Raw genomic sequence first — 25,261 nt, forward strand, 5'->3', positions numbered from 1 at the left:
CACTGGAATCGAGCCCCAGGGCCTGAGAGGAACAGCCAGGCTGGGGCTGATGTTCTCACACCCAGAAACACAACTGGGGATGATGTTCTCACACTCAGAAACACAACTGGGGATGATGTTCTCACACCCAGGAACACGGCTGGGACCCCAATGCTCTCACACCCAGGAACACGGCTGGGGCTGATCCTCACACCCAGAAACATGGCTGGTGTCCCAATGTCCTCACACCCAGGAACACGGCTGGGGCTGATGCTCTCACACCCAGAAACACGGCTGGGACTGATGTTCTCACACCCAGGAACATGGCTGGGACTGATGCTCTCACACCCAGGAACATGGCTGGTGTCCCTCTGCACACCAGCAGGAGCCTCAGCAGACCCAGCTGGGGCTGGGAGCACATCACGAAGGACGTCAGGAGGGATTTCCCCGTGTTTGGGATGGCAGGTAATTAGCCCTGTGTTCCCCCCAGTGTGGGATGGAAGGTAATTAGCCCCATGTTCCCCCCATGTTTGGGATGGCAGGTAATTAGCCCTGTGCTCCCCCCAGTGTGGGATGGCAGGTAATTAGCCCCGTGTTCCCCCCAGTGTGGGATGGAAGGTAATTAGCCCCGTGTTACTGGAGGACAGTGAGGACAAGGCTGCCTAGAGCAGGTCAGGGGCCAGCAGCTGTGACCAGAGGCAGTGCCTGACCCACTCGAGGAGCTCTGCCTCTCCTCTCCCTGCTCACCACAGCCCTGCTCTGGCACGGACGGCACCTGCAGCATCCAGAGCTGGGGAGATGCCAGACTGAGCCCCATCTCCCAGGTCCTGACTCTCCCACACCGGCTCCTCCTGGCATGGTGCCTGCCAGAGGTCTGAGAGCAGCAGCAGCCTGAGGCTTTGGGTTAAACACCAGTGCAAACTCCACCCAAACCACTACTGGGGCTTCCCCCACGGGGGAGAATGGGCAAACAGACAGACACAGCGCGGGGAGTGATGGCCAGGTCACACCAAGGAAGCCACCAGCCTGTCCCCTGCCAGCCAAGCTGTGCCTCTGAGACCCCTGCAGGGCCAGCACCTTTGGAAAGGACTCACCTGGCCACGGGTGGCCATCAGTAGCTCCAGCCACTCCACGGGCACTGGAGCACAAGCCAGGGGAAGGGCAGAGGACCAGAGGATAACCTCTAGCTGCCAACAGCCCCAGGCAAGACAGAAGGAAAGCACGAAGCAATTCAGCTCTGGAAGAGCATGTAAGAGGCAGTCACCTGGAAGAGCTGAAAGGACCTGACCTCTGGCATCTCCCTCTGCAGCCTCTCCCCACACCCAGCTCATTGACAGAGCTTCTCATGCAGGAGACTGCAAACTGTGAACTACCAACCAACGTCTCAGAAAGCAAGCGCATTTAGTATCTGATATTGATGTTTTATAATTAGATGTAATACAGCAGATCATTTTCCTGCACCTGATCAATGAAACCAGGGTTGGTTTGGGGTTAGGCTGCTTTGCAGACACTGATTGCTGCCTAAGCCTACTGGAGCAGTGCCTCGCTCGCTTCAGCAGGAACAGGCAGAGACGAGGATGTGCAAACACAGCATCCATTTAGATTTACTATCCCCGAAATATAAACAGAATATTTATTTCTGGCCTTTTAAGTAGTAATTCCAAATTTAATGAGGTACAATGAACATTCCTCAGAGCCAGACTCTATGGCTACATAACACCACCAAGCCTCTAATTACTACTGCAGCTTAAATAAAGGACATTTCGTTATGATGGACATTATTAAACAGTGAAGGAACTCAGTGAGTCCATCCTCCATTTTCTCTTGATGAAATAAAAAGCATTGCAGGGAAATCACTGGGAGAGTTCATCCCTTAGCATCACTCCTCTCGTCAGCCTAAGCAGCACTATCAAGTCAGACTGTATTACAATGCAAGCATCCCACTAATCCATGCTGAACTCCTGTCCCCTCCCCAAATAAATGCAGGCTTTGTCATTTTTTGTTTGAAAATGGATGGGAGGCAAGAGAAAAGTTGCTGCTGAGATGTGATTTTGAAAAAAAAGTGTAGGATTAAAAACCCAGATTGAATCCAGGAGCAGCAACACACAACAAAGCCAAAATTACACCACTCAAAGCCACAAACTGTGTCACCCCGTTGGGTTTGTCAGCAGATCAGAAATCAACAGTATGGCTATGAGGAGCAAAAATGCAATCCTAAAACACCTGCCTTACATTCACATGGTATCTATAGCCCCAAAGCTTCTTGGGGGGACGTGGCACAGGGGTCCCTCCGATGGAACCATCACAGCAGAAACCTGCTTGGCACCACCCTTGAAAACCTACTGAGAAGCAAAATCCTGACCCAAAAGTGGGGCAGGCTTTCCAGGGAGGAGCATACAAACATGTTTTCACATGGAGCAAGAGCAGCCAGGAGGCTGGTGATGCTCTGGCAGCCACACAGTGCTTCACCCCTGGCTGGGCCAGGAGGGATCTGGGGGCAGCAGGGCAGTGCCTCCCTCCCGTGTGCCCACGGATGGGCAGGGGCTGAGCTCGCCAGTCCCCGGGGCACAGCCTCTGCCACATATCATATCCTGCCTAGATATGCCAAGGAAAACTCCCTGCAGGGGTGTAACAGCCAATAAACCTCATACAAGGGGGTTTTCCCATTACCTGTACCTGGGACTTTCAGCTGTGTGATGGATCCACACACGCAGCTCCCAGCACAGACTACACCCCTCCCTCAGCAGTGCGAGAAACAATCTGGATCTAATCAGCAGGCCCAGGGTGATGGGGCACGACTTAGAGATTTGTTAAAAAACCTTCCAGAACTGTCCTTTCCCTGCCTCCTGCCATTAGGAATGAAAACAAATGTAACAGAAGAACCTTTTTTTACATGTTCCCATCTCTAGGGCTAAATAAAACTCCCTGTCATTCACCTTCTGGAGTGGCAGGTCAGACCAATGCGTTTTGTAGGGAACAGGAGAAATTACAGATTTGTCACTGCAAAAAGAAGAAGAAAAAAAAAAAAAGGAAAAAGAAAAAAAAACCCAAAATCACTGCATCTGAGTTAAAAATAGGGAAGGCGTGAGGTGTCAGCTCTGCACATCGGGGCTGCACCCTGAGCATGCACAGGCCCTGGGGCAGTCAGGGGGCACAGGCACCTTGGCCCTGCCCCGTTTTCCAGTGCAAACCCCATTTCTTCTGATTTTTGGGCAAGCAGACAGAGCTTCCCAAGCTACATCCCCTCCCCAAAGTCATCTTCCTCCCACAGCATCACCAGAGGCCAGAGCTGGTCCCAGGCGTGCCCCTGGCACACGGTGATGGGCACCAGCAGCTCCTGCCTGCCTTCAGCTCAAATCCCCCCACTCTGGCAGGTAATCAAACCAAGACAAACGCTGTATTGCATGCTCATGGTGTTATCATTCACATTGTTTATCTGGAATTGCAGGGGAAGGCTCACAATCAGGATAGCCTCAGGCAGCTCCCACTCTGAGCCTCGAGGGGATTTCGCTCACAACAAAACTCTGTATCAAAACCAGTTTTCCCCTATTTTAAATTTTTTTTTCCCTACTTGGGCAAGAAAACGTAGCTCTCCAGCCCACAAAATTACCCTGCAGCCATGAGACAGGCAGCAAATCTGAGCAGGCTTGAAGCAGGCCTTCCTCCCACTGCCATCGCTGTCTCACCCTGCACGGGGAGGGGATGTGAAGCCTGGCTTTGCTCAGCTCAGCCCCGCTCAGAGCCCCCTGCCTCCCCAAGGTGCCACCAGCTCCAGCATCCCTGGGGACACACCAGCAGCCTGTGCACAGCCCTTCCTCCCCTCTGAGCCACGCTGCCAGCTCTGGGCCAGCAGAAACAGGAACTCAAGCTAGCAGGAGCCTGTGCTCTCCCAGAACAGGCTGCAGGGCAGTGAATGACAATGAAGTGCTCACCAGATATGGGGATCTCAGTCTGGCACTGGCTGGATGCCCCTCTCCATCCCCACACTGCCCCCTCCCCTGCCCACAGCCACCCCACGTTATTAACAGCCTGGTAAACACAGCCCCTTGGTTATTACAAAGATGCCAAAACCTTACTACTTCTTGTTCCTTCCAGTTAATGTACCATAGCCGAGGATAAATTGCTATTACAAGGAACTAAAAATAAAAATGTTTCAGAGGCCGTAATTGGCTTGTCTTGTTGGGCTTTTTAAGGAGCCAAAGTACCAGTTCCAGGCTATTAGCCCTAAGGTTGTAGGAGAATAGTATAAAATATTTCTTCATTAAAACCCTACCTTCTCCATAGAGGTGTTATTCTTTAGGGTTTTTTTTCCCTTTCCTTCTTTTTTCATTCCTCTTTTATTATTATTATTATTATTTTCTTTCTAAAAGACATGTGTTATCAAATGAGCTTTAGTTAAAAGAAGGCTTCGAAAGCCCAGAGGTGATATAAATAGAGCTCAGTGCAGCTGAAGAACCAGCCAGAGCCTTCACTCATCTATTCAGGTCATTTTTCTACAAAAATTACATAATATTCCTCAGTTGCATCCATAATCTTGGGTCATTTTTAATAATCAGCACCAAATCTTGCAGCCCTTGGGGAGACAGCGCTCTGTGCTGGACAGCAGCCAGCCCACTGGGACAGGGCCATCACCAGCACAGCCTGCAAGGCCACCAAGGGTGCCCAGGCTGCTCCTGGAGATGGGGATTATGTTTTCCTTCCTTCTGAGGCTTTTTGATGCTGTTTGGCTATTAGCAGTTAGTTACCACCATTACTCAGTATCAGCAACAACCACAACAGCCACGGTTTTGTTTCTGGAGAGAACCAGGAATCAGATTCCACGATCCTTGTGGGTCTCTTTCAACTCAGGATCTTCTACGACTCTGCAAACACCAAATGCATTTATTCAGCAAAAGGCTCCTTTCAAAGGAAGCAGATGCTCTGCCGAGCGAGGACGCGGCGGTTTGGCACCTGCTGTCCTGATGACGACGGTGGCGATGCATCAGCAGAACGGCTGTAATTTATGGTCACAACTTTAAAATTGGCTTTAAGTCCTTGTGGAGCCTGCTCCGACTGACAGGAGCACCTTGGGACTGCCCTCAGCACGGGCATGGCACAGACCTCTCCGTGACAACCCATCGGTGCAGCACAGCATTACAATAAATAATGACAATATCAGTAATGTTGATGATCAATCTCCTGGTAATACGGCCCAGGAGAGGAAGCACAGCAGAAAAATTACAGCAGAGCCTCTAAACCCCTGCTTTTCCTCAAAGACAAGGTTGGATGACACATTTCTTTGTGAAACAACAACCCAACAGGTATTTACTACTTTTATTTTGCGATGTGAAGGTTGCTGCTAAAAGAAGACCATCTCTGTTAGGTACAATTACTATTTTTTATAGTGTCTCAGCAATACCTTGTTAAAAAGGGCAAAACAACAGTTATTAATTACCCTAATTAACCCAATTCATAAGACACATTTGCGTGGCTGTCATGACAACTGCTTTGACTAACTTGCCAAGAATAGCTTAGCTGTCCATCCAAATAAATCCCTGATAATTACTAGTCTAGTTTACTGGGCTTCTGTGATAATAATAATTAGTGCTACTGTACAAAAGGTCACGCTAAACAGTTTATGAATGATGCATTTCTCATGGTGATTACACGAGTCAGGCAGCACCCAGCAAACGGACACAGCCACGTCTCCAGCACGGAGAGCTGTGCTGAGATGGGAGCCCGTGGCTGCTCTGCCTGCAGACAGCGTGGCAGGGTGAGAGGGAGACCTCAGGGAGCTCGGAGGAGGAAGAGCCATGGGTTGGGCTGAGCTAGGACAGCCACCAAGACACCTCCTGCACCGCGGCCAGCAGGCACCGCGGGAGATGCTCCTCTAACAGAGACACTGGGAGACACCAAACAGCTTCCAAGCCTGACCTGTCACAGGTTGGTCTCTCACCTCACCGCCTCATTTCCCTCCCTGCCAAGGACTGAGGATCGTGGATCCCCTGTCTGGTTTTGGCATGCTTCCATCAGGTTTAGGATCAATGACAAAAGGGGGGTTAGATCACCAAAGGCAAGGTGAGCTTGGGGTGGACGGTCCCAGCCCTGTCTGTCCTCACCTCTGCAGGAAGAAGGCCTCCAGCTCACAGTCTGGGTGTCTCCAGAGCGAGCTGCAGCTCCAGCACACCCTGCAGCCAGGGGCTGTCCTGGGGGCACTGCTCAGCCCAGCACCCATCCTGCTGAGGCTGCTGCTGGCTGCAGGAGCCTCCTCCTCCTCCTCCTGCAGGACCTGCCTGTGCTCTGCCCTCATTTACCTTCACAACAGCAAACCCAGGCTGGTCAAATGTCATTTTAGCTTTGCTGAGGTTTATTGGTGAAAAGCCACCTGTGGGATTTCCTCTGGCTGTACCTACACAGAGGCAGGAGAGGATGGGGCCACGCTGCACTGACACTGAAAAACCCTGCAAAACCCCAGGGCAGAGGGCAGTGGGGCAGGGACAGAGCCAGGACCTCCAGTTGTAACACAGAGGACAGCTGCCAGCTCTGTGGAAATCCATGAAATCACTCCATTTAGAATAAATTCTAATTAAATACCACATATGGCCCTTATTGTCCATCCCTTGCTACCTATCAGAGGCACTGCACCTAAACAGGGTCTTAATCAGCAAATATTTGTCTGCTGCAGCCCCCTCTTCCCTCACCCCCACCTGGACTGGCAATTATTCTTATTGATTGACTTTAAGAGAGCACCATGCACATGCCTGGAGCTGCCACGCGCCGAGCAAACAAGGGAACAACGGCGGGCTCTGCTGTAATCATTACCAGGGCGAGCAATTGCCCTGTCACACATGGCAGGTTATGGCTGCAGACTGGAGGCAGCAAGGCCAGATGAACGCTTAAAACGTCGTTACAGTGTGAAAAGCGAGGATGTAGAAATGACACCTCCTTTCTCAACAAATCTGTTCCCCGAGCATCGCCCAGCTCCGTGAAGAATTCATCTCATTAAGGCTGAAGAGCCAACACAGCCCTTGGAGGGGGGACATGGGGTTGTGTCCTCTCTCTGCATGGCAAAATAAGCGATGATGAGGATGTCTGAGATCTGGGGAAAGATGGATTTGAGGTCCCAGAAGGATTTGGGCACCTTCCCCAAAGGATTTTGGGCTCACCTGCACATCCTCCCCATTTGTAGCCAAAAGTACATGCCAGAAGATGAGGTGCTTTTATCAGACCAAAAGGAGAAATGAGGGAAACCTGATGCTGAGCAGAACATTCCCCAGTTTTCCCAAGTGAAGTCTGCAGCTCAGTTCAATATGTTAGTGCCTAATGAAGGTTTCCCCCATACTCTGCAGGGTACAATCATTCTCCTCCTAATGAGCATGTGTTAATGGCATATTAATGCTGACAACAACTAAGTGCAGAGAACAAGAGATGAACGTATTCCAAAATTCATCTGGTTTTTTTCCCCAAACAAAGGAACCCACGGCGTGGCTGAGCAAGCCCCAGCCCGGCAGGAGCCCTGTGGCTCCCACAGCGATGCTGCCAGCTCTGCTTTGGGGCTCACCACGGGACACAGAGCCTGGACAGGACACTACTGCTCTCTCCCTGACCCAATCCCCCCAGCCAGCTGCACAGGGAGAGCTCAGCCCAGGCACTGCCCCTCCACACAGCCACCCTGGGGCTGAGCAAGGAGGCAGGGGAAGCACTCCCCAATGCCTGAGAAGTGTTCCATGGGCCCACAGGTCCGGCTGCTGCATCAGAGCCACCAGCCAGTGAGGATTTGCTTGCTGAACGTCGCCAAAGCTGGGTCCCTGCCAGAGCATCCAGATGTGAATCTGAATATGAAAAGTCCAGGAGGGAGCAGGTGACAGAGGCGCAGGCGCGGGCTCCGAGCCCCATCCTGCTGCCGGCGTCCCAGCCCATCTGGGTTTGTCTCAGCAAGTTTACATAAGCTCTCAGGCACGGAAAAGAACACACAGAATGGGTGTTTTCCTGTTTTTTCATCTTTGCTTGTGAAAACAGCTCCCAAAACCCTGCCAGCTCCCCCAAACCAGCACCAGTCTGCTGCAGCATGTGCTGCCCACCACCAGGCACTGCAGGCAAGAGCAAGCCTGATTCCCTCACTGTCCAAGCTCCGTGTGCTCCTGCCATCACTTACATTTACATTTCCAGATCGATAATCGATGCTAGAATCAATAACAGAGAATTTAGCTACATTATAAAAACAGTAAAATCAGCCAATACTGAGAAATGACTATTGAGTCCTGTGTTTTCTGTACTCACTTAGTCTAATAATGGTGAATGATATTTTCCAAGTACATTATTCAGCAATAAAATCACCGAATTATTTGATCTCTTTCTAACCTTTATGATTCTAAGCACTCTTTTTGACCCAGATTGAATGAGGCAACATCTGCAGAGCCTTTCACAAAATTGTACTCTGTGTGCACTATTGTAGGTCTGTTGCCAAAGATAAATGTTATTATTTTAAAGCCATCATCCTTCTAATAGATGAGCAAACACACTGCATTAGCATAGCCTGCAGAGCTGGAGCACGGGTGAGAAAATGCCAGAGGGGTTTCACTTAATGGAATTTTACATACCTGACTTAGGATGGGTTAATGCAATCCACCAACACGGGAATTTTAAAACCTGCCCTGTGGCATACACCTGCCATTACAAACAATGGTATAATCCAGCAAGCTCCAGATCCCCGTGAGAAACGTGGAGGATTCACACCCAGATCTCAACAGGTGGGAAATGAGGACTTCATTGAGGTGAGGACTTCACCTACAGGGCTCCAACACACTTTTCCCTACACAGTTTCCACCAGACCCGTCTGTCCTGGTGCCAGGTGGAGCAGGGCTGGCTCAGTTTCCATCAGAGGGTGTAGGAAATGCCAAAGCTGTCACACACCTGCCTGCTGCAGCACCAGCTGCGCTCCAGCCCTCACAGACCTGCGAGAACTCTCTGTAATTCCATGTTCAACAGGGACACACAGCAAGGCCCAGCACTAATCACTTGTCCAGCTGACATAAGCCATTACTTCCCTCTGAGTTTAGACAAGGAACTAGAGGGAGACACTGGAGCAGGGATGTGGTGCTGTCTTCTCCAGCAAAGCCTCCAACAGGGGCCACGGACAGGCTCTGCCCTGGAAGGAACAGTGGAATTTGGAGCTGCCAACAGCCTGAGTGTTCCTTTGCAGAGCCCTGGGTGATGCTCTCCTGGGGACAGCAGGGTCAGGAACTGTGCCCCAGGGGACAGGACCCAGCACAGCCCTGCCAGGGCACTGCTGCCTGCAGAGCGCCCCACCCATCGACAATTCAGAGCACGCTCGAATTTGAATTATAATTACACTTTTAAGTACACAGATTACAACTATTTATGCTACAAATAAGACCATCCTGTATTTTAATTAACAGAAAATGATTGGAACTCAACTATAGCCTCTACTGGGAACAATATCTAATAATTTATTGAAGCAAGGCCATGTCAGCCCCACCAGCAGCCTGGCAGGAGAGGGGGGGTGGGCAGGGCTGGGGGTCCCACCTTGCTGAGCCCTGACACAAGAGCAGGAGCTGCTGCCAGAGTGGGCAAGGGGCTGGGAGAGAGGATCCCAGGAGAGAGGGATCCCAGGAGAGAGGGATCCCAGGACAGAGGGATCCCAGGAGAGAGGGATCCCAGGACAGAGGGATCCCAGGAGGGAGGGATCCCAGGAGAGAGGCTGATCCCAGGAGAGAGGCTGATCCCAGGAGAGAGGCTGATCCCAGGAGAGAGGCTGATTCCAGGGGAGAGAGATCCCAGGAGAGAGGGATCCCAGGAGAGAAGCTGATCACTGGAGAGAGGATCCCAGGACAGAGGGATCCCAGGACAGAGGGATCCCAGGAGAGAGGGATCCCAGGAGAGAGGGATCCCAGGAGAGAGGCTGATCCCAGGAGAGAGGCTGATCCCAGGAGAGAGGCTGATCCCAGGAGAGAGGGATCCCAGGACAGAGGCTGATCCCAGGACAGAGGCTGATCCCTGGACCCAGGCTGATCCCAGGAGAGAGGCTGATCCCAGGAGAGAGGCTGATCCCAGGACAGAGGCTGATCCCAGGACAGAGGCTGATCCCAGGACAGAGGGATCTCAGGAGAGAGGGATCCCAGGAGAGAGGCTGATCCCAGGACCCAGGCTGATCCCTGGACCCAGGCTGATCCCAGGAGAGAGGCTGATCCCAGGACCCAGGCTGATCCCAGGAGAGAGGCTGATCCCAGGACAGAGGCTGATCCCTGGAGAGCCTGCAGGCAGAGCCTGGGGATGGAAGCACAATGGCTCTGCCCCTGCTGGCTGAGGGGAATTCAGTAAAGACCTGAGCAGGGCACAGGAAGGGAGGGCAGGAGCCCAAGGACCTGGAAGGGCACCTGGCTGAGGAGCTTCTCCAGCTCAAAGCCCTCAGGAGGGACCTCAGGAAATGGCAGCTGGAAAATACAGCTCTTCCACCCAGCCAAGCAGATGCACACAAGGTTATTCAAAGGCTACTGCACTTGGCCTCAGTGATGCCTCTGCTGTGCTATACGTGAAGGAAAGGAGAGGGAGAAACCACACGGTTCAAATCACTCCATACAACACAAATTCACTCGGATACTGCTGTAAGAAAGCCCATAAGGTACCATGCAAGACTATCCTTTTGATGAAATTTTTAAAAAAGCTTACTAGAAATCTTTCCCAGTTTAAGAGAAAATTCTGATCTGCCATGTAAATATAGTCGCAAAAGCTTTTTTTATAGACTTCACGAGTTATGCATTAGAAATATGCATCAGAATTTCAAATTTTCCAAGAGGAAATATTTAAGGAACCTACCAACCCAAACCATTCTATGAATCTGTGAAAACAAGAGGAGCTTCTCCACTTCCAGTAAAAGTGAACCATAAAATCCAAAGCAGTAGCATAAAAACAAATGAGATGTATCTTATTATATGACATATTATATACTCACATAATTAGGTGCAATATGTAATAATTCCATACACACTTTTTGTATGCATAGGGATACAAGTGTTACCATGGCAGTGTTAATGTTTGAACCCCATGACCTTAGAGGTCTTCCCCAACCTAAATGATTCTGTGATTCTATGTAGTACATCACAAATACGAGATAGACAGTATGTCATAATAACAATGTGATCATACCCATGGGAGCAGGCAGGCCTTGCTGTTACAGACAAGCAGCTACTGCCACACCAGCCCTAATCCTCCACTGATCCTTGGAGCAAACCCCTTTGGTCCCTCCCAGCCAGGACCCTACCATGGGCTAGAAAACCCTGGGAGAGCCCAAAGGGCTGCCAGGATGGGGAGGCAGCCCCAAATCACCAATACAAAACGTGTTGTTTACTGGGGAACCTGCCAATGTTCAGTTCTTAGTTGAACTCAGTCTTAAATGCCTTTTCCAACCTAAATGATCTGATGACCTTAGGAAAAGCCAGAGAGTGTTGAACTAAGGGCTTGCCTAAGACCCAGGGAGCGTGGCGTGGTTAAACATGAATGGGAGCTGGCATATTTATCTCTCTTGCAAGGTATTCAAGTGAATTTCTCCATACAACAGCTTGGAGCGATTACATTAAGAGATGTATAATTTGGTTAGGCTGACCTCAGAATGGAATAAAGAGCTGCTGATTTCCATAATGTCAGCTCCGACGCTCAGAGAGGTCAGGGAACCTCCAGCGATACACAGAGCACTTTGGGAGTAGTTTAGCAGAGAGATCTGCTGGGATTTGGGGCTCGCAGGGACAGCAGACAGGGAGGTTTGGGGGTCCCCACCCCAGCAGCTCTGCTCGCTGGGGATGCAGAGCGATGCTGGCCGCCCAGGCAGGACCAGGAGCGGTCCCCAGGGAGGGGATAACCGGTGGATGGCTGAAGCTGAGAGCATCACTCCTGTCTGGGGGGCTGCTGCAGGATGAGGGCTGGGGCTGCTGAGGCAGGGCAGGGCACGGGCAGAGCCGTGACCCGCGCTCACCCGCCGTGGTGCGCATCACGTCGCAGGCACAAAAAAGTGCTGAGTTACAGTGACCTCCCAAGGAGAAAACAAGACTGGCAACGCTGCCTGCGAAGTCAGCCTTCCCACTAGTGCAACATCATCTCTGATAATGCTTTAATTATTATAGCTCTGAAAACAAGCCTCATTTCATCAGCCTGGCCTGTCTCAACACCGCAAACTTTCTCCGGGTTGGAAATCAGCTCCTTTTTTTCCCCTTTCCCCTGCTCTATTCACAGCATTACTCAGAAGCAAGCCAAATCCCTTCCAATTATGTATCATGACGTTTCCCCAGCGCTGCACTAAAGCAAGGCCCTTCACTTCTAAATGGCATGGTTTATAACAAATTGTCTGTTATACCAGACAGAAACTGATTTCCTCAAACCCAGCATATTAAAGTGAGTACATTCATTCTGGTTGTAACACACAAAATGTGATTATAACAGACACTTTGGGGGCTTTTTAAGGCTAGCAGAGAAGAGGAGGATAAGCTGGAGGGGAAGAAAGAATTGACAAGTAGAGAAATGACAGAGAAAGAGAAACAGCCACGCTGATTTCATTTCTTACAAAACAAAAATCTTTGTGTGTTGTAGAAATGTGCTTTAGTTAACACCAGCAGATAGCCAGAGCAAAAGCTGCCGGTGCTGCCTGAAACGAAAATTGCTCTATTGTGCTTAGAAAACCATTTCCCACAGCGAGGAGAACCCTTTCCAGGTAGTACAAAGCAGACCTGAAACCAAGGGGGCCTTATCCTGCAACTGTTGCTCCCTCAAATAATCCCTGCAGCCACCAGGAGCCCCAGCTAAATCAGTGTGAGTGAGGATTATGCGGGAGTGTATCAAGGTTGGGGGATTAGACCAGGATTATCACTAAAACCAGTAATTCCCCATCTTACTGATGGTGGCCATCAGCTCGGGAGGGGCGGGTGGCCACGGCTCTGGGAGCTGGTGGCCGTGTGGGTTCCCAGGGGACTCGGGTCCTGCTGGATCAGAGGCTGCTCCACCTTGACCTTCTTCTTCAGAGGGCCCCACCAAAGCAGCCCCAGAGCAGGACCAGGCCTGATCCACGCTCTGCTGACAGCAGTGCTGCCACTCCCCTTCCAACACGGCCACCATGGAGCCACCCCCGAGCCCAGAGCCAGCCCAGAACTCCGGGCTAATTCCACCCTGGGACACCCAGCCTCTCAAGGAGGGCTGTCCTGCTCCTGTGTCACACCTCCTCTGGAATGCCTGCCCTGGGCTGCCCACCACGGTGGCCCCAGGCGAGATCTGGGGACAGAGCGAGCTGCTGGCCCCAGGGTGATTCCCGTCCTGGAGCAGCAAACAAACGTCACCTCCCAAAGCAGTGCAAATCTGGGACGTAGAACTGCCTCTGAAACACAGATACAGCCATCACACACATACTGTTTACCTTGTAAAACAACAAGTCAAAATCCAGGCATGGAAGTGTTACCCAAGGGTGGCTGCTCTACATGCAAGTCATGTCCCTTGGATCCGAAAAGGCTGGGCATTCAGAGCACTTTCCACACCACCCCAATGCAACACGCATTTTTATCAAGGAAGCTGCCTAATGGCTCCTATTAATTTTGATTTTTAATCTCCTGGTACAACTCCCAGCAATATACATGCAAAACCTGACAACAAGCCCTTTTGGTTTCAAAGCTGACTTCTCCTCCAGCTCACAAGGAAGATAAAAAAGAGCTCTGGGCAGCAGCAAAGCCTCTGAGCAGCAATGCCCTTGCAGCTCCAACGTGTCCCACTCTCCCTGCTGCAAAACAAGCCCAAACACTAACAGGGGCCGAGCCTCCCACTGTCAGCCACGATCACTGGAGCTGCTCACAAACGCTTTGTGCCATCACTGCCTGCAGCCTCACACCCAGAGCCTGTGGGCAGGCATCCCTGAGAGGCACCAGGGCACCCACGGGAGCACTGCAGGGCCACAACAGCCCAGGACATCACTGTGGGGTCACAACATCATCCAGGACATCACTGTGGGGTCACAACAGCCCAGGACATCACTGCAGGGCCACAACAGCCCAGGACATCCCTGCAGGGTCACAACAGCCCAGGACATCACTGCAGGGTCACAACAGCCCAGGACATCACTGTGGGGTCACAACATCATCCAGGACATCACTGCAGGGTCACAGCATCATCCAAGACATCACTGCAGGGTCATAACAACAGCCCAGAACATCACTGCAGGGTCATAACAACAGCCCAGGACATCACTGCAGGGTCACAACATCATCCAGGACATCACTGCAGGGTCACAACATCATCCAGGACATCACTGCAGGGTCACAACATCATCCAGGACATCACTGCAGGGTCACAACATCATCCAGGACATCACTGCAGGGTCACAACCTCATCCAGGACATCACTGCAGGGTCACAACAACAGCCCAGGACATCACTGCAGGGCCACAACATCATCCAGGACATCACTGCAGGGTCACAACATCATCCAGGACATCACTGCAGGGTCACAACATCATCCAGGACATCACTGCAGGGCCACAACAGCCCAGGACATCACTGCAGGGTCACAACAACAGCCCAGGACATCACTGCAGGGTCACAGCATCATCCAGGACATCACTGCAGGGTCACAACATCATCCAGGACATCCCTGCAGGGTCACAACATCATCCAGGACATCACTGCAGGGTCACAACCTCATCCAGGACATCACTGCAGGGCCACAACAGGGTCTCAAACTTCTTTTGCACCCTCAGAGCAGGGCTGCAGCCCCCACAGACACCACCCTTTAATCCTTTCCAGATCACCAGGGAAAGATGAGACGCACCACCAAACCCAATTATTCCCAGCCCTGAGACCTGCCACCGCATTAGAAGAAACATTTCCTGAAGCTCCACAAACAAGCCATCCTTGGGGACTTTTATTTCAAGGCTCCTGACTGTTAAAGTAAATGAGGCTCACGTTAAAGACCAGCTACATCACAAACCCTCCGCTGCTGGGGCAGCCTGTGTCTGTCTGCAGAGGCAATCGCTTCCCCCCAGCCACAACCATCACATGCCAAGTGACACTGCCAGAGACGTGTTTACCTCATATTTTAGCTGCTACCAACCCATGCTTTGCCTTCCCATCAGGAAAAGTCATTCCTGGGTGGAGCAGCAATGATATCTCCCCGATGCTGACACCTCATAAAGCCTCCCAGGGGAAACAACGGCGGCCTCATCGCTGGAAGCCATTCAAACCAGCCCAGGCAAAGCAGCACTGGAAACACTGCAGGGAATGGTTTGGCTCTGTAAACTCTGGGCAGGGACTGTTTATGAAATCCTCAGCACCCAGGGCTGTGCCAGTAGCACCCTGCACAGCCACAGCATCGCTCCACAGCCTGCTCCAGCAGTGACCGGCTGCAGGGACTCAGGGCTGCCGTGATCCTCCCAGGAAACAACTTCTGTGGAGTTCCTGTGTCACCCTGTGTGCCAGGACAGGGCTGTCACTCCAGCACCAAGGAACAGCCTCACCCACGGGGGCACGGGGAGTTTCAGAAGCCAATAGAACCCACACCACCAGCAAGACAGCTTCACCTGCAACGGCTGGAAGCCTAACACTGGGGTTCTGCCAAAAAACATCAACGTTCCCACCCTGAACTAAACTTCAAACAGCTTTCAGTTGGGATTCCTCCACACCATACCCTGATCCTGCCCTTTTGCCCAAAAGCACCTCCGGAGAGCGAGCAGATCCCACCAGGACGTGTTTCCCTCGCACATCCCTTGTGGGACTGGTGAGCTGCCTGGGGGAAATGTGCCACTGCCACTTGGCCACTCGTTACAACACACAAACTGCTTTCTCCAGGCAAGCCAGCAGCTCCTCACAGTGCATCTCACCTGCACAAGGGATGGGAAAACGGGGCGAGCTGGAGCCACGGGAACAGCATCCCACCTCCCTCACAGGAGCGTGAACAAGGCAGGGAAATCTCTGGAGGGCACGTTGCATGAGACCCCAGCCCAGCTGCTCTACCAAAGAGAAGCACAGGCAGCACTGCCTTGTGCATGCAGCTGCCTGTTATCAGCTGAGTTCTGATGCTCCTGATGGTCCCTCCATCCTCCCTGGCACCTGAGACCTCCCAGTGCCAGCATGCACTTCTGGATAGTGCCAGCATGTGATGGATTTTGTGACTGGTGGTGGTGAATCACAGGCTGACAGGATGCTCCACTGCTCCCGTGCCCAAAGATGCACCAGCCAGAGATGCACTCCAGAATCCTCTCCAAAAGACCACTCCAGGAAGACAGGAATTCCCCAGGGACCAGCATGCCAACAGCAATGGTCACTGGGACGGGCCAACACTGGTACACAACCTCCCAGAGCTGGTTCTGCTTCAGTGGAAGTCAAACACCAGGGTTCAGTAAGCACTCTGCCAATACCACCACAGCAGGACCAGGCCCCTGGCAGCAGCCCTGCAGAGGGCCAGGCTCGGCTCTCTGCAGGACCAGGATGAATCTGAAGTAGCTCCACTGCCTTCAGCAGCAGCATTTTGCATTTACACCACCATCCTGAACACAAAACAGAGTGAGCCATAAATATTTCAGCTGCTTTTTCAGCTTTGTTATTCTGTTCAAAGCATGAAACATGACAAACCTTTGATTGTTTTGCTTAAAACCAAACAATAATTCAAAGAGAGACAAACAAGCAACATTAAATGATGCCTGTGATGTACAGGAAAGCCAAAGAATTAGAAGAAACTGATGAGGATGGTGTGGATCAGAGCAGTCCCTTTCCCTGTCTCCAGCAGGTACCACACATCGGTCCCATGGCAGCCAGGGTCCTGCACAGTGAAGGGACAGCACTGTGCCAGGTGTGCAGCAGGTCACAACAGGGCATCCTGCACTGTCTGCACCCCCAGCACAGCCAGCTGCCTCCAGAGGAGCAGCCACCAGCATCCCTTTCAACAGCCTTTGAAAAAAACTTCTGTGAAGGCAAGTGTGTCCTCCTTGAGCATGGCCACAGCCAGAGCACACCTGCAAAGCAGCCACCTCCAGCCTCCTGGGCGTGTGGAGACAGCCTGGCCTGGCCCAGCCCCACTGGCCACTTCTGAGGGTCTCTGCAGTGACACATGACACATGGGGGTGACACATCCACCCACGGCCACGCATCAGGGCTGCCCCAGAACCCACAGGCGAGTGCCAGCTGCTCCCGCAGCCCATCCTCCATCCCTGCCTCCCCCTGGGGTGTCAGACACCCAGCAACCTCCCACGTGTGCTCTGTCCAGCAGCCAGAGGCCAGCAGTGGCAGCGTGCTCGGTGCCAGCAGCGCCAGAGCCGCGGTGCCCGGCTCCTGCCCGCGCTCACCTCGGGCAGCGGCATGCCGTTGATGATGAGGTCGGGCTGCTGGGGGCTCTGCCCCGTGAAGGTGTGGTGGTAGATGTGGTTGGAGCCGGCGTTCCTGTTGTTCTGGCTCTCCACGTTGAGGAAGGTGCTCTCGGAGCGGCGGCAGCCCAGCGGCAGGGTCTGCTGGTGGTAGTCGAAGTAGTTGAGGGAGGAAGTGAGAGAGGAGCAGCTCACAACGTTCATTTTATCCGTCTCCTCCACGTCCCGCGGTACCAGGCGGATGTCGTTCTTGCTGATTTTCTTCTTCTTGCTCGATTTCTTCTGATGCCCGTAGGAGTACTCTGCGATTCTGGGGGACAGAGGGAAAATGAGAAGCTGAGAGCATCCTAAACCCTGCCCCGCTAAAAACAGACGCAGAAACCCAGAGGGCTTGGCCCCCATCTCCGTGTGGGCTTCTTAGTCATGCACGTTACGTCACGGTTTGGGTCTGGTGGCACCACACCGTCTTCAGCTTATTCTCATATGCAAAATGTTTTTAGGTCAAATATGTAAAAAAAATGGCAAGGAAGAATGCTTCTGTTTTGATCTAGTGTATGTAATTGCTGATATTTAGTTAGTAGAAGTAAAGTCCAGTCTGCAGAAGAGTAAAATGGAGATGTTAAAATCCGTGAACTGAAAAGGGGACCTGCATTCATTTCCATGCATAATAAGGATTTTAAAAGTGATTTAATTTGGTCTCCATAAAGAAAATTCAAAAGGAATAGCAGATTTTTTTTTTCCCAGTTCATTTTCCATAGCAGTAAATAAAGCAGCCCCAGAAGCAGTCCTAGCTGGCAAGCTCAATTCTCTCACACTCCAAAGGCTGTTTGTTTATTAATGCTTTATCTAAATTGCTGGTGTTTTGACTGTCTCCTGATCATACCTGATCTCGTCTCCAATTCAATTCCATTCCTCCCTCGCCCTGACACGCACATCCCCTTCTGCCGGGAAATGCTTTCACCTTCTAGAAATCAGAGAACAACAACCGTGTGTTTTGCAAAGAAAAATGATCCTTTTTGACCTTTTTATTTTACTGCAAGCTTGTTTTTCTCTGCCTTTCCTTCCCTCTTTGCTTCCCACCTGCCAAAAGAATCGAATGATGAAGCGCCTTGTTTGCCTTCTGTAAAACACCAGAGGAAAAAAGTTACTGCAGAACACCACCCAAGCAAATAACAACAAATTTTCTGCACCTTGCATTAGTTGGGTCTGCTCAGCTCAGAGTGACTGTGGCTCATCTTCCCACACTGAGCACCACAAGAGTCCCTGACACGAATCTGTACATGCACAGCACTGGGCAAGTCGGTGTTTCCCAGGGAAGCACATCAAATGCTATGCACAGTCAGAAATACACATTTGAAAGTCAGGATTTTGCTCCTCTTCTTGTTATGTTAACAGCATAAAAAAAAAAAAAAAAAAAAAAATCCAATAGCTGCAGCAGAAATAATGGGATGAATTAATAATACAGTTTATCTGGAAAGGCAAATCTTGGACAAATATTCTTGTTCCAGAAAGCTAATCGCCTGAGCAGGAAAAGGCCACAAAGTCCAACAGCCCTCATATGTGCCTCATAAATTAACAGGTTTTTTTGAAGACTCTCCAGCAGCTCCTGTGAGGAATCTCTAAAACAAGGCACTGCAAAGCCTGGAGGCGTGGGGAGAGGGTGCCCCATGGTCACTGCTGCTGCTGAGCCTGCCTGGTGCTTCCCCACCTCTGCAGCTGACTCCTGCTCAGACACACACTGATAACAGCCCCAGCACCCCCCTGAGCGTGCAAATAAATCACAGCAAGGCAGGCATCTCTGTTGTGCCAACAATCTATATGCTGCTGACTCGTCTAACAACGCTTGATGAAGCTTTAATTGTTTTGTTTACCTAAATGTTTAAGTTTGGCAATGCGAGAGCCCAATTATTTCCTGCAGGCATTCATTTTGCTGTCCTTTCTCTATTGACCAATTATTTAATTAAAGCGCACTTCATTAATCCCTAAGCCGTCACAGTAAACCCAGGGCTTATACGTATGTGAGAAGCTGTTTGGGGCACCACCACAACATGATTTTTATCCATTCAGGTCCTATCCTCCTTTAATGGGCCGAGCTGGCAAGAAATCTGCTCTGTGAGCTTTCACTTGAAGCTAGACATCCCATAATACAGCACAGACCGACCTTTATTTGCAGATGATTTTTCCCCCATCGAGCAAAAAGGCTTATATACGCACTTTCCGCTGTGAAAACGGGGTACAATGGCCCGACTCTCCGGCATTATTTCTGCGTAAATAAAACTTTAAAGCCCGCACATCCCCCCGCGCCGCTGAATCGCCAGGGGCGAGCGTGCGTTTCCAAGGTAGAGCAAAATTAATTTCCATCCCTCCTCTCTGAAACGACTCGGTGCCGAAGGAATGGAGAAGTCATGGCTATTTCACTAGTAACAGGATTAAACCATTTATGAGGCATTGCAGCTGCTCTTTTATGGCATCTGATTGATATTCATGTGTGGTTAGCATTTGTCTCCTAACTTGTGTAACACAGAGAATAGTAAAAGAGAGACAATAATCGCCGGGCTGTTACATATTCAGGGGACTGGATTTCCCCTATCAGCCTTTCAGCCGCTCCAGGCGCGGGGCTGACCTCCCCTCCGGCATTTGGGAGCCCGGAGCACTCATCCAGCCGGGGCAGAACGGCACGGAGCCGCAGAAACCCTCCCCGGCAGCATCCCCGGCATCCCCGGCAGCATCCCCGGCAGCATCCCCGACAGCCCGGGCAGCATCCCCGGCAGCATCCCCGGCAGCATCCCGGGCAGCATCCCCAGCATCCCCGGCAGCATCCCCGGCATCCCGGGCAGCATCTCCGGCAGCATCCCCGGCAGCCCGGGCAGCATCTCCGGCAGCATCCCCGGCATCCCGGGCAGCATCCCCGGCAGCCCGGGCAGCATCTCCGGCAGCATCCCCGGCATCCCGGGCAGCATCCCCGGCAGCCCGGGCAGCATCCCCGGCAGCATCCCCGGCAGCCCGGGCAGCATCCCCGGCAGCATCCCCGGCAGCTCTGCCTGGCTCCGGAGCCGCGCTGGGGGCGGCCGGGGGGGCTCTGCCGCCGCTCTCCGCGCTGGCCCCGCGGCCGGCCGTGCCCAGGAGCCGCAGCGGGCACACAATAGCTCCTTTGAACGGCCAGCCGGCCTCGGGGATGCTCGCACCGGCTGCTGCGGGGATGCTGCGGTGGCCGGGGGGCTCTCCCCCCCTCGCCAGCCCGGGGAGCTGTGCCGGGGACGGGGCGATGCCCACGGGCACCAGCCGTGCCCCTGTTAAAGCCTTCTCCTCCGCGTTTTGTGATGGAGCACGGAAAATCGGGGATGCTGCAACAGATTGTCGAGCCGCACAATTAAGTCGATTCGTTACTCCGCTCTCCTCGCGGAGAGCAATTTCTTAAAGCTTAGCAAGAAATTTTCTTACGGGGACGGGAACCTCACTTTTGTTCCTAAGGCGAATCCATCCACCCCTCTTCACCACCCCCAAACGCAAAAGTAACTGCGATGGCAAAAATCAAAGCAGCCCCGCAGCTGCACGTAAACAAAGGTATCTTTACCTGCAGTTGTAGGTCCTGATTTCCTTGTTATCCCTTTTGCACTTGACTGCCACAAAGATCATGGTGACAAAAAGAATGGCTGCAATAGACCCCAGGGCAATAATGAAAATCAAGGAGAGGTTAACAGATCCTATGGACTCCTGGGCATCCAGGGCAGGAGACAGGTATATCAAAATCAAGGCAGAAGCAGAGAGAGATGTTTTCCCATGGTCATGAGCCACCACGATGAGCTCATAGGCTGTTTTGGCATTTTCCCCAAAGGCTCTGGTGGTCCTAATCTCTCCATTCACCTGGTCGATCTCAAAAAATCCTCTGTCTCCTTCCACCATTTCATAGGAAAGTCTGCCATTTTCACCCTCATCATAGTCATCTGCCTTGACCACCGTCACCAAGTAGCCAACCCCCGCGTTCCTGGGGATGTACACCTCCGCCGTCCCGTTGACCAGCGGCGGGGCCGTGATCACGGGCGTGTTGTCATTCACATCCAGGACAATCACCCTGACAGTGGCATTGCTCTGCAGGGAGGGATTACCCCCATCTTTCGCCAAGACCTTGAACTCAAAGGCCTTGGTCTGTTCATGATTGAAGGACCTCAAAGCATAGATATCTCCAGAGTTGGGGTTGATGGAGACATAGGTGAAAACAGGCATGTCCCTGACTTGGGAGGGCACGATCTGGTAGGACACGCTGCCATTGAGGCCCAGGTCGGGGTCTCTGGCCGAGACAGACAGGAGGTAGGCCCCCGGGGTGTTGTTCTCCTGCACGATGACTTGGTAATAGGGCTTAGAGAAGTGGGGATGGTTGTCATTCTCATCGGTGATCTTGACAGTGAAGGATTTGGTGGCCTGCAGGGAAGGGATGCCATTATCCCTAGCCTGGATGGTGAGGTTGTACTGGTCCCTCTGCTCCCGGTCCAGCCGCCCATCCACCAGGATGGTGGAGAAGCTCTCGTACTCCTGGAGTCGAAAAGGCACATTGCCCAGGAGCTTGCACTGCACGCGCCCGTTGGCCCCGGAGTCGCGATCCGAGACGCGCACCAGGGCGATGACGTACCCCGGCGGGGCGTTCTCGCTCACCTCCACCAGCTCACTGTTGACAGAGAGCAGGTTGATGAGGGGCGGGTTGTCGTTGGCATCCTGGACACTGATGGTCACTTTGCAATGGGCGGGGATGGAGTTAGGCCCCAAGTCCTTGGCCTGCACGTCCAGCTCGTAGACGTGACCCTCCTCATAGTCGATGGCACCGCTCACCGTGATGAGGCCACTCTGGGGGTCGATTTGGAAGAGCTCCCGAGCCCGCTCAGAGACGTAGCTGTGGAAAGAGTAGAGGACCTGGCCGTTGGTGCCCTCGTCCGGGTCAGAGGCATTGAGGCGGATGACTGGCGTCCCCGGTGGGGCGTTTTCAGGCACGCTGACGGTGTAGGCTGGCTCCTCGAAGAGCGGGTTGTTGTCATTGGAGTCGATGACGCGGATGCTGAGCTCCACTGTGCCAAAGTTGGGTGGGTCGCCACCATCCAGCGCCGTGATCACGTAGCTGTAGTGGGACTGGGTCTCACGGTCCAGGCTCTTCTCCACCACCAGCTCAGCAAAACGGGACCCATCACCCCGCGTCTTGGTCTCCAGCCCAAAGAGGTCATTGGGGGTGATCTCATAGCTCTGCACACCAAAGCTGCCCGAGTCCGGGTCATAGGCACTCTCCAGCGGCACCCGGGTGCCAGGGCTGGCCGTCTCCGAGATCTCCAGCTCGATCTGGTCGGTGGGGAAGCTGGGCGCATTGTCGTTTAGGTCCTTGATCTCCAGCTTGATCACGCAAATCTCCATGGAGCTGGACATCACCTCCAGCGAGATGACACACTTGGGGCTCTGTCGGCACAGCAGGTCCCTGTCGATCTTCTGCTTGGTCACCAGCAGCCCGGACCCGGGGCTGATGTCCACCAAGTGGGGGGCCGAGTTGGAGACCACCCGGAAGGCGGCGGGCTGCCGAGGGTCCAGCACGAAACCGGCGTCCCGGGCGTCCTTGGCGACGTTGGCGATCACCGTGCCGGCCCGCTGCTCCTCCTCCACCGAGTACTTGAGGTTGACGAGGGCCCCGGCGCCGGCCCACAGCAAGGCGGCCCCCAGCAGCGCCGGGAGAGCCCCCATGGCCGCGCCCTCCGCCCGCCGCGCCGCGCCCCGACGGCCGCGCGCCTCAGGGGCCCGCCGCGCTCATGCGGACAGCGCCCGCCGGGCTGCCCCGGCGGAGGGCGGGCGGGCGGCTGCGGGCACCGGAGCCGCGGTCCCCCGCGCACACGCCAACGCCGTCCGCTCAAGCGCTCCGTGCCGGCGGCGCCGCGGAAGGGCCGGGCATGGCGAGCGGGCGCGGGAGCAGAAGCGGGCTGCTGAGCCGAGCGGTACGGAAGCGAGAAGCGAGGAGCGAGGAGCGAGGAGCGAGGAGCCGAGCCGTGCCGAGCCCGCTGCCGCCGGCGCTCGCTGCGGCGGCCGCACGCCACTGCCCGCAGTCCGGAGCGCCGGCGGGCGGCGCGGGGGCGGGCGGCGCGGGGGCGGGCGGCGCCGAGCCGCAGCCAATGAGCGCTCGGGGGCGGGGCCGGGGCACGGCGCAGCAGCCAATGGGATCGCTGCGTTGGCCGGGGGCGGGCCCGGGGCGGGGCCGCCGGGGCGGCGCGGAGCGGGCGCGGAGCGGGCACGGAGCGGAGCGGGACGGGCCGGAGCCGCTGTCCACGCTGGGATCCCGTTATCCCGGCTGTCCCTGCTCCCCCTGCCGCCCCGAGCCGCTCAGCCCGTCTCGCTGCCCGCGAGCTGCGGACGCAGCGGTGTTTTGGCTCCGCGGCCGCGGTCACCGGTGGTCACCTCTTCAGCGGGTGCGCACCGGGCGGTGGCGGATCCCACCGGGTCCCGCGGAGCGCTCCGAGTCCGTTCAGTAGAGACTGAGCACTCTGGGGCAGGAGGACCCCGTCCCGCCGGGCAGTGCTCCCGGGAGCCGGCGAGGGGCCCGGGACCGCCCAACGCCCCCGGGAGGCTGCAGCCCCGCAGCGCTCGCTGCACCGTGCTGATCCCCGGGGAAAGCACCTCGGCACCGTGTCCTCCTAACAATGAAATAAAGCGTTCCCGTCTGCGTGTGCCCGTGCCTTACCTCCTGTCTCCGTGCGCGCCGTACGCACGGTCCCGGGGGCTGTGCAGGGGACCGGGGACGGTCTCACCGCGAGGGAGGCGGCGCGGCCCCGGCGGGTCGCGGCTCGGAAACCTCCCAGCACGCCGTTCCCCTCCCCTGGTTAAAGGGGGCCGGTGCCGGCCCGGCTGTCCGCAAAGCACGCCGCAGCCCGCCGGTCGGTGGCGGTCCGGCGGCGGCGGGGAAAGCGGGGCGCGGCTCCGCCGCATCTGCCGCTCCACTGCCGGTCCCACTGCGTGCTGGGCATCGGGAAGCGATGTCTCGGCGGAGCCGCGCCCCGCGGGCACGGCCCGGTGTGGCCCGGTCCGGTCCTCCCCGCACCGGCCCGGCCCGATCTGGCCCGGTCCAGCCCGGCCCTCCCCGTCCGGTCCCGCCTGGCCCGGTCCAGCCCTCCCCGCCCGGTCCCGCCCGGCCCGGCCCGGCCCGGCCGCGCCGTCGGGCCCCGGCGCGCCTTCCCAGGCACAAGGGCGCCATCTCGCGGCCGCGCGGGGGGCGGCACCGGCACACGGGAACACCGGGACACACGGACACACGGACATCGGGACACACGGACACACGGACACACGGACATCGGGACACGGGGACATCGGGACACACGGACACACGGGGACATCGGGACACGGGGACACCCGGCCCGGGCGGGGCTCCTCTAGGGCACGGCACGGCCCGACCACGGGCCCTACACGGCTGGGAGGGACAGCAGCTGTCGCCAGGGTCAGCATCCATCCCCGCTCACCGTGCCCGGGACAGCACCGTTCAGAGACACCGTCCCCGTGATCCCATCCCGCGCCACAGCGTCTGCCCGGGGCCACCAGCGGCACCTGTCCCGGCCAGCATCCATCCACTGCCTGCATCCCCCGGCACAGCATCCCCCGCCGACACCGCCCCGTGAGCTGCCACCCGCCCGGGGAGGGACGGTACCCAGGACAGCCGCGGGGAGCCCCCTCCTTCCCGCAGGGCTCCTCCATTTCTGCTGCCAGGGGGACAAAAGCGGCAGAGGAAAAAGCCTTTGCCAGGTGTTTCTCTCCGAAAAGCAGCAGCGTAGGTCACTGTGGCCCGCGGGGGAGCGGCAGTGGGACATGCAGGGGTGGCAGGTGGGGATGGCACGAAGGGACAAAGCCCTGTCGAAGTCTTCCGTGAAAAAATTAATTCTGATGACTTGAACTGTGCCATGTGGATTGAAAACCTGGCTGAGGGATCATAAACAAAGGGTAATTAGA

General features: G+C 54.6%; 1 protein-coding gene and 1 long non-coding RNA gene across 2 annotated transcripts in view; one reads left to right on the forward strand and one right to left on the reverse strand.

The window, feature by feature from the left end:
• Positions 1 to 23,023, reverse strand: part of PCDH19 (protocadherin 19) — a 54,454-nt gene extending 31,431 nt beyond the window's left edge. Inside the window, exons 1-2 of the mRNA XM_086850064.1 lie at positions 20,877 to 23,023; positions 17,285 to 17,612 (exon numbers count right to left, since the gene is read on the reverse strand). Of these exons, the coding sequence (XP_086706190.1) occupies positions 17,285 to 17,612; positions 20,877 to 23,017 (2,469 nt within the window). The 5' untranslated portion in view covers positions 23,018 to 23,023. The remainder of the gene's footprint in view (positions 1 to 17,284; positions 17,613 to 20,876) is intronic.
• Positions 14,522 to 18,335, forward strand: LOC147650616 (uncharacterized). The gene is made up of 2 exons (XR_015276114.1): positions 14,522 to 16,505; positions 16,726 to 18,335. It is a non-coding gene; the product is annotated as an uncharacterized LOC147650616 (long non-coding RNA).
• Positions 23,024 to 25,261: the final 2,238 nt, after the last annotated feature.

The sequence above is a fragment of the Cyanistes caeruleus genome, chromosome 14 (assembly GCF_971803275.1).
Source record: "Cyanistes caeruleus chromosome 14, bCyaCae1.hap1.1, whole genome shotgun sequence".
In the NCBI taxonomy this organism is placed as follows: Eukaryota; Metazoa; Chordata; class Aves; order Passeriformes; family Paridae; genus Cyanistes; species Cyanistes caeruleus.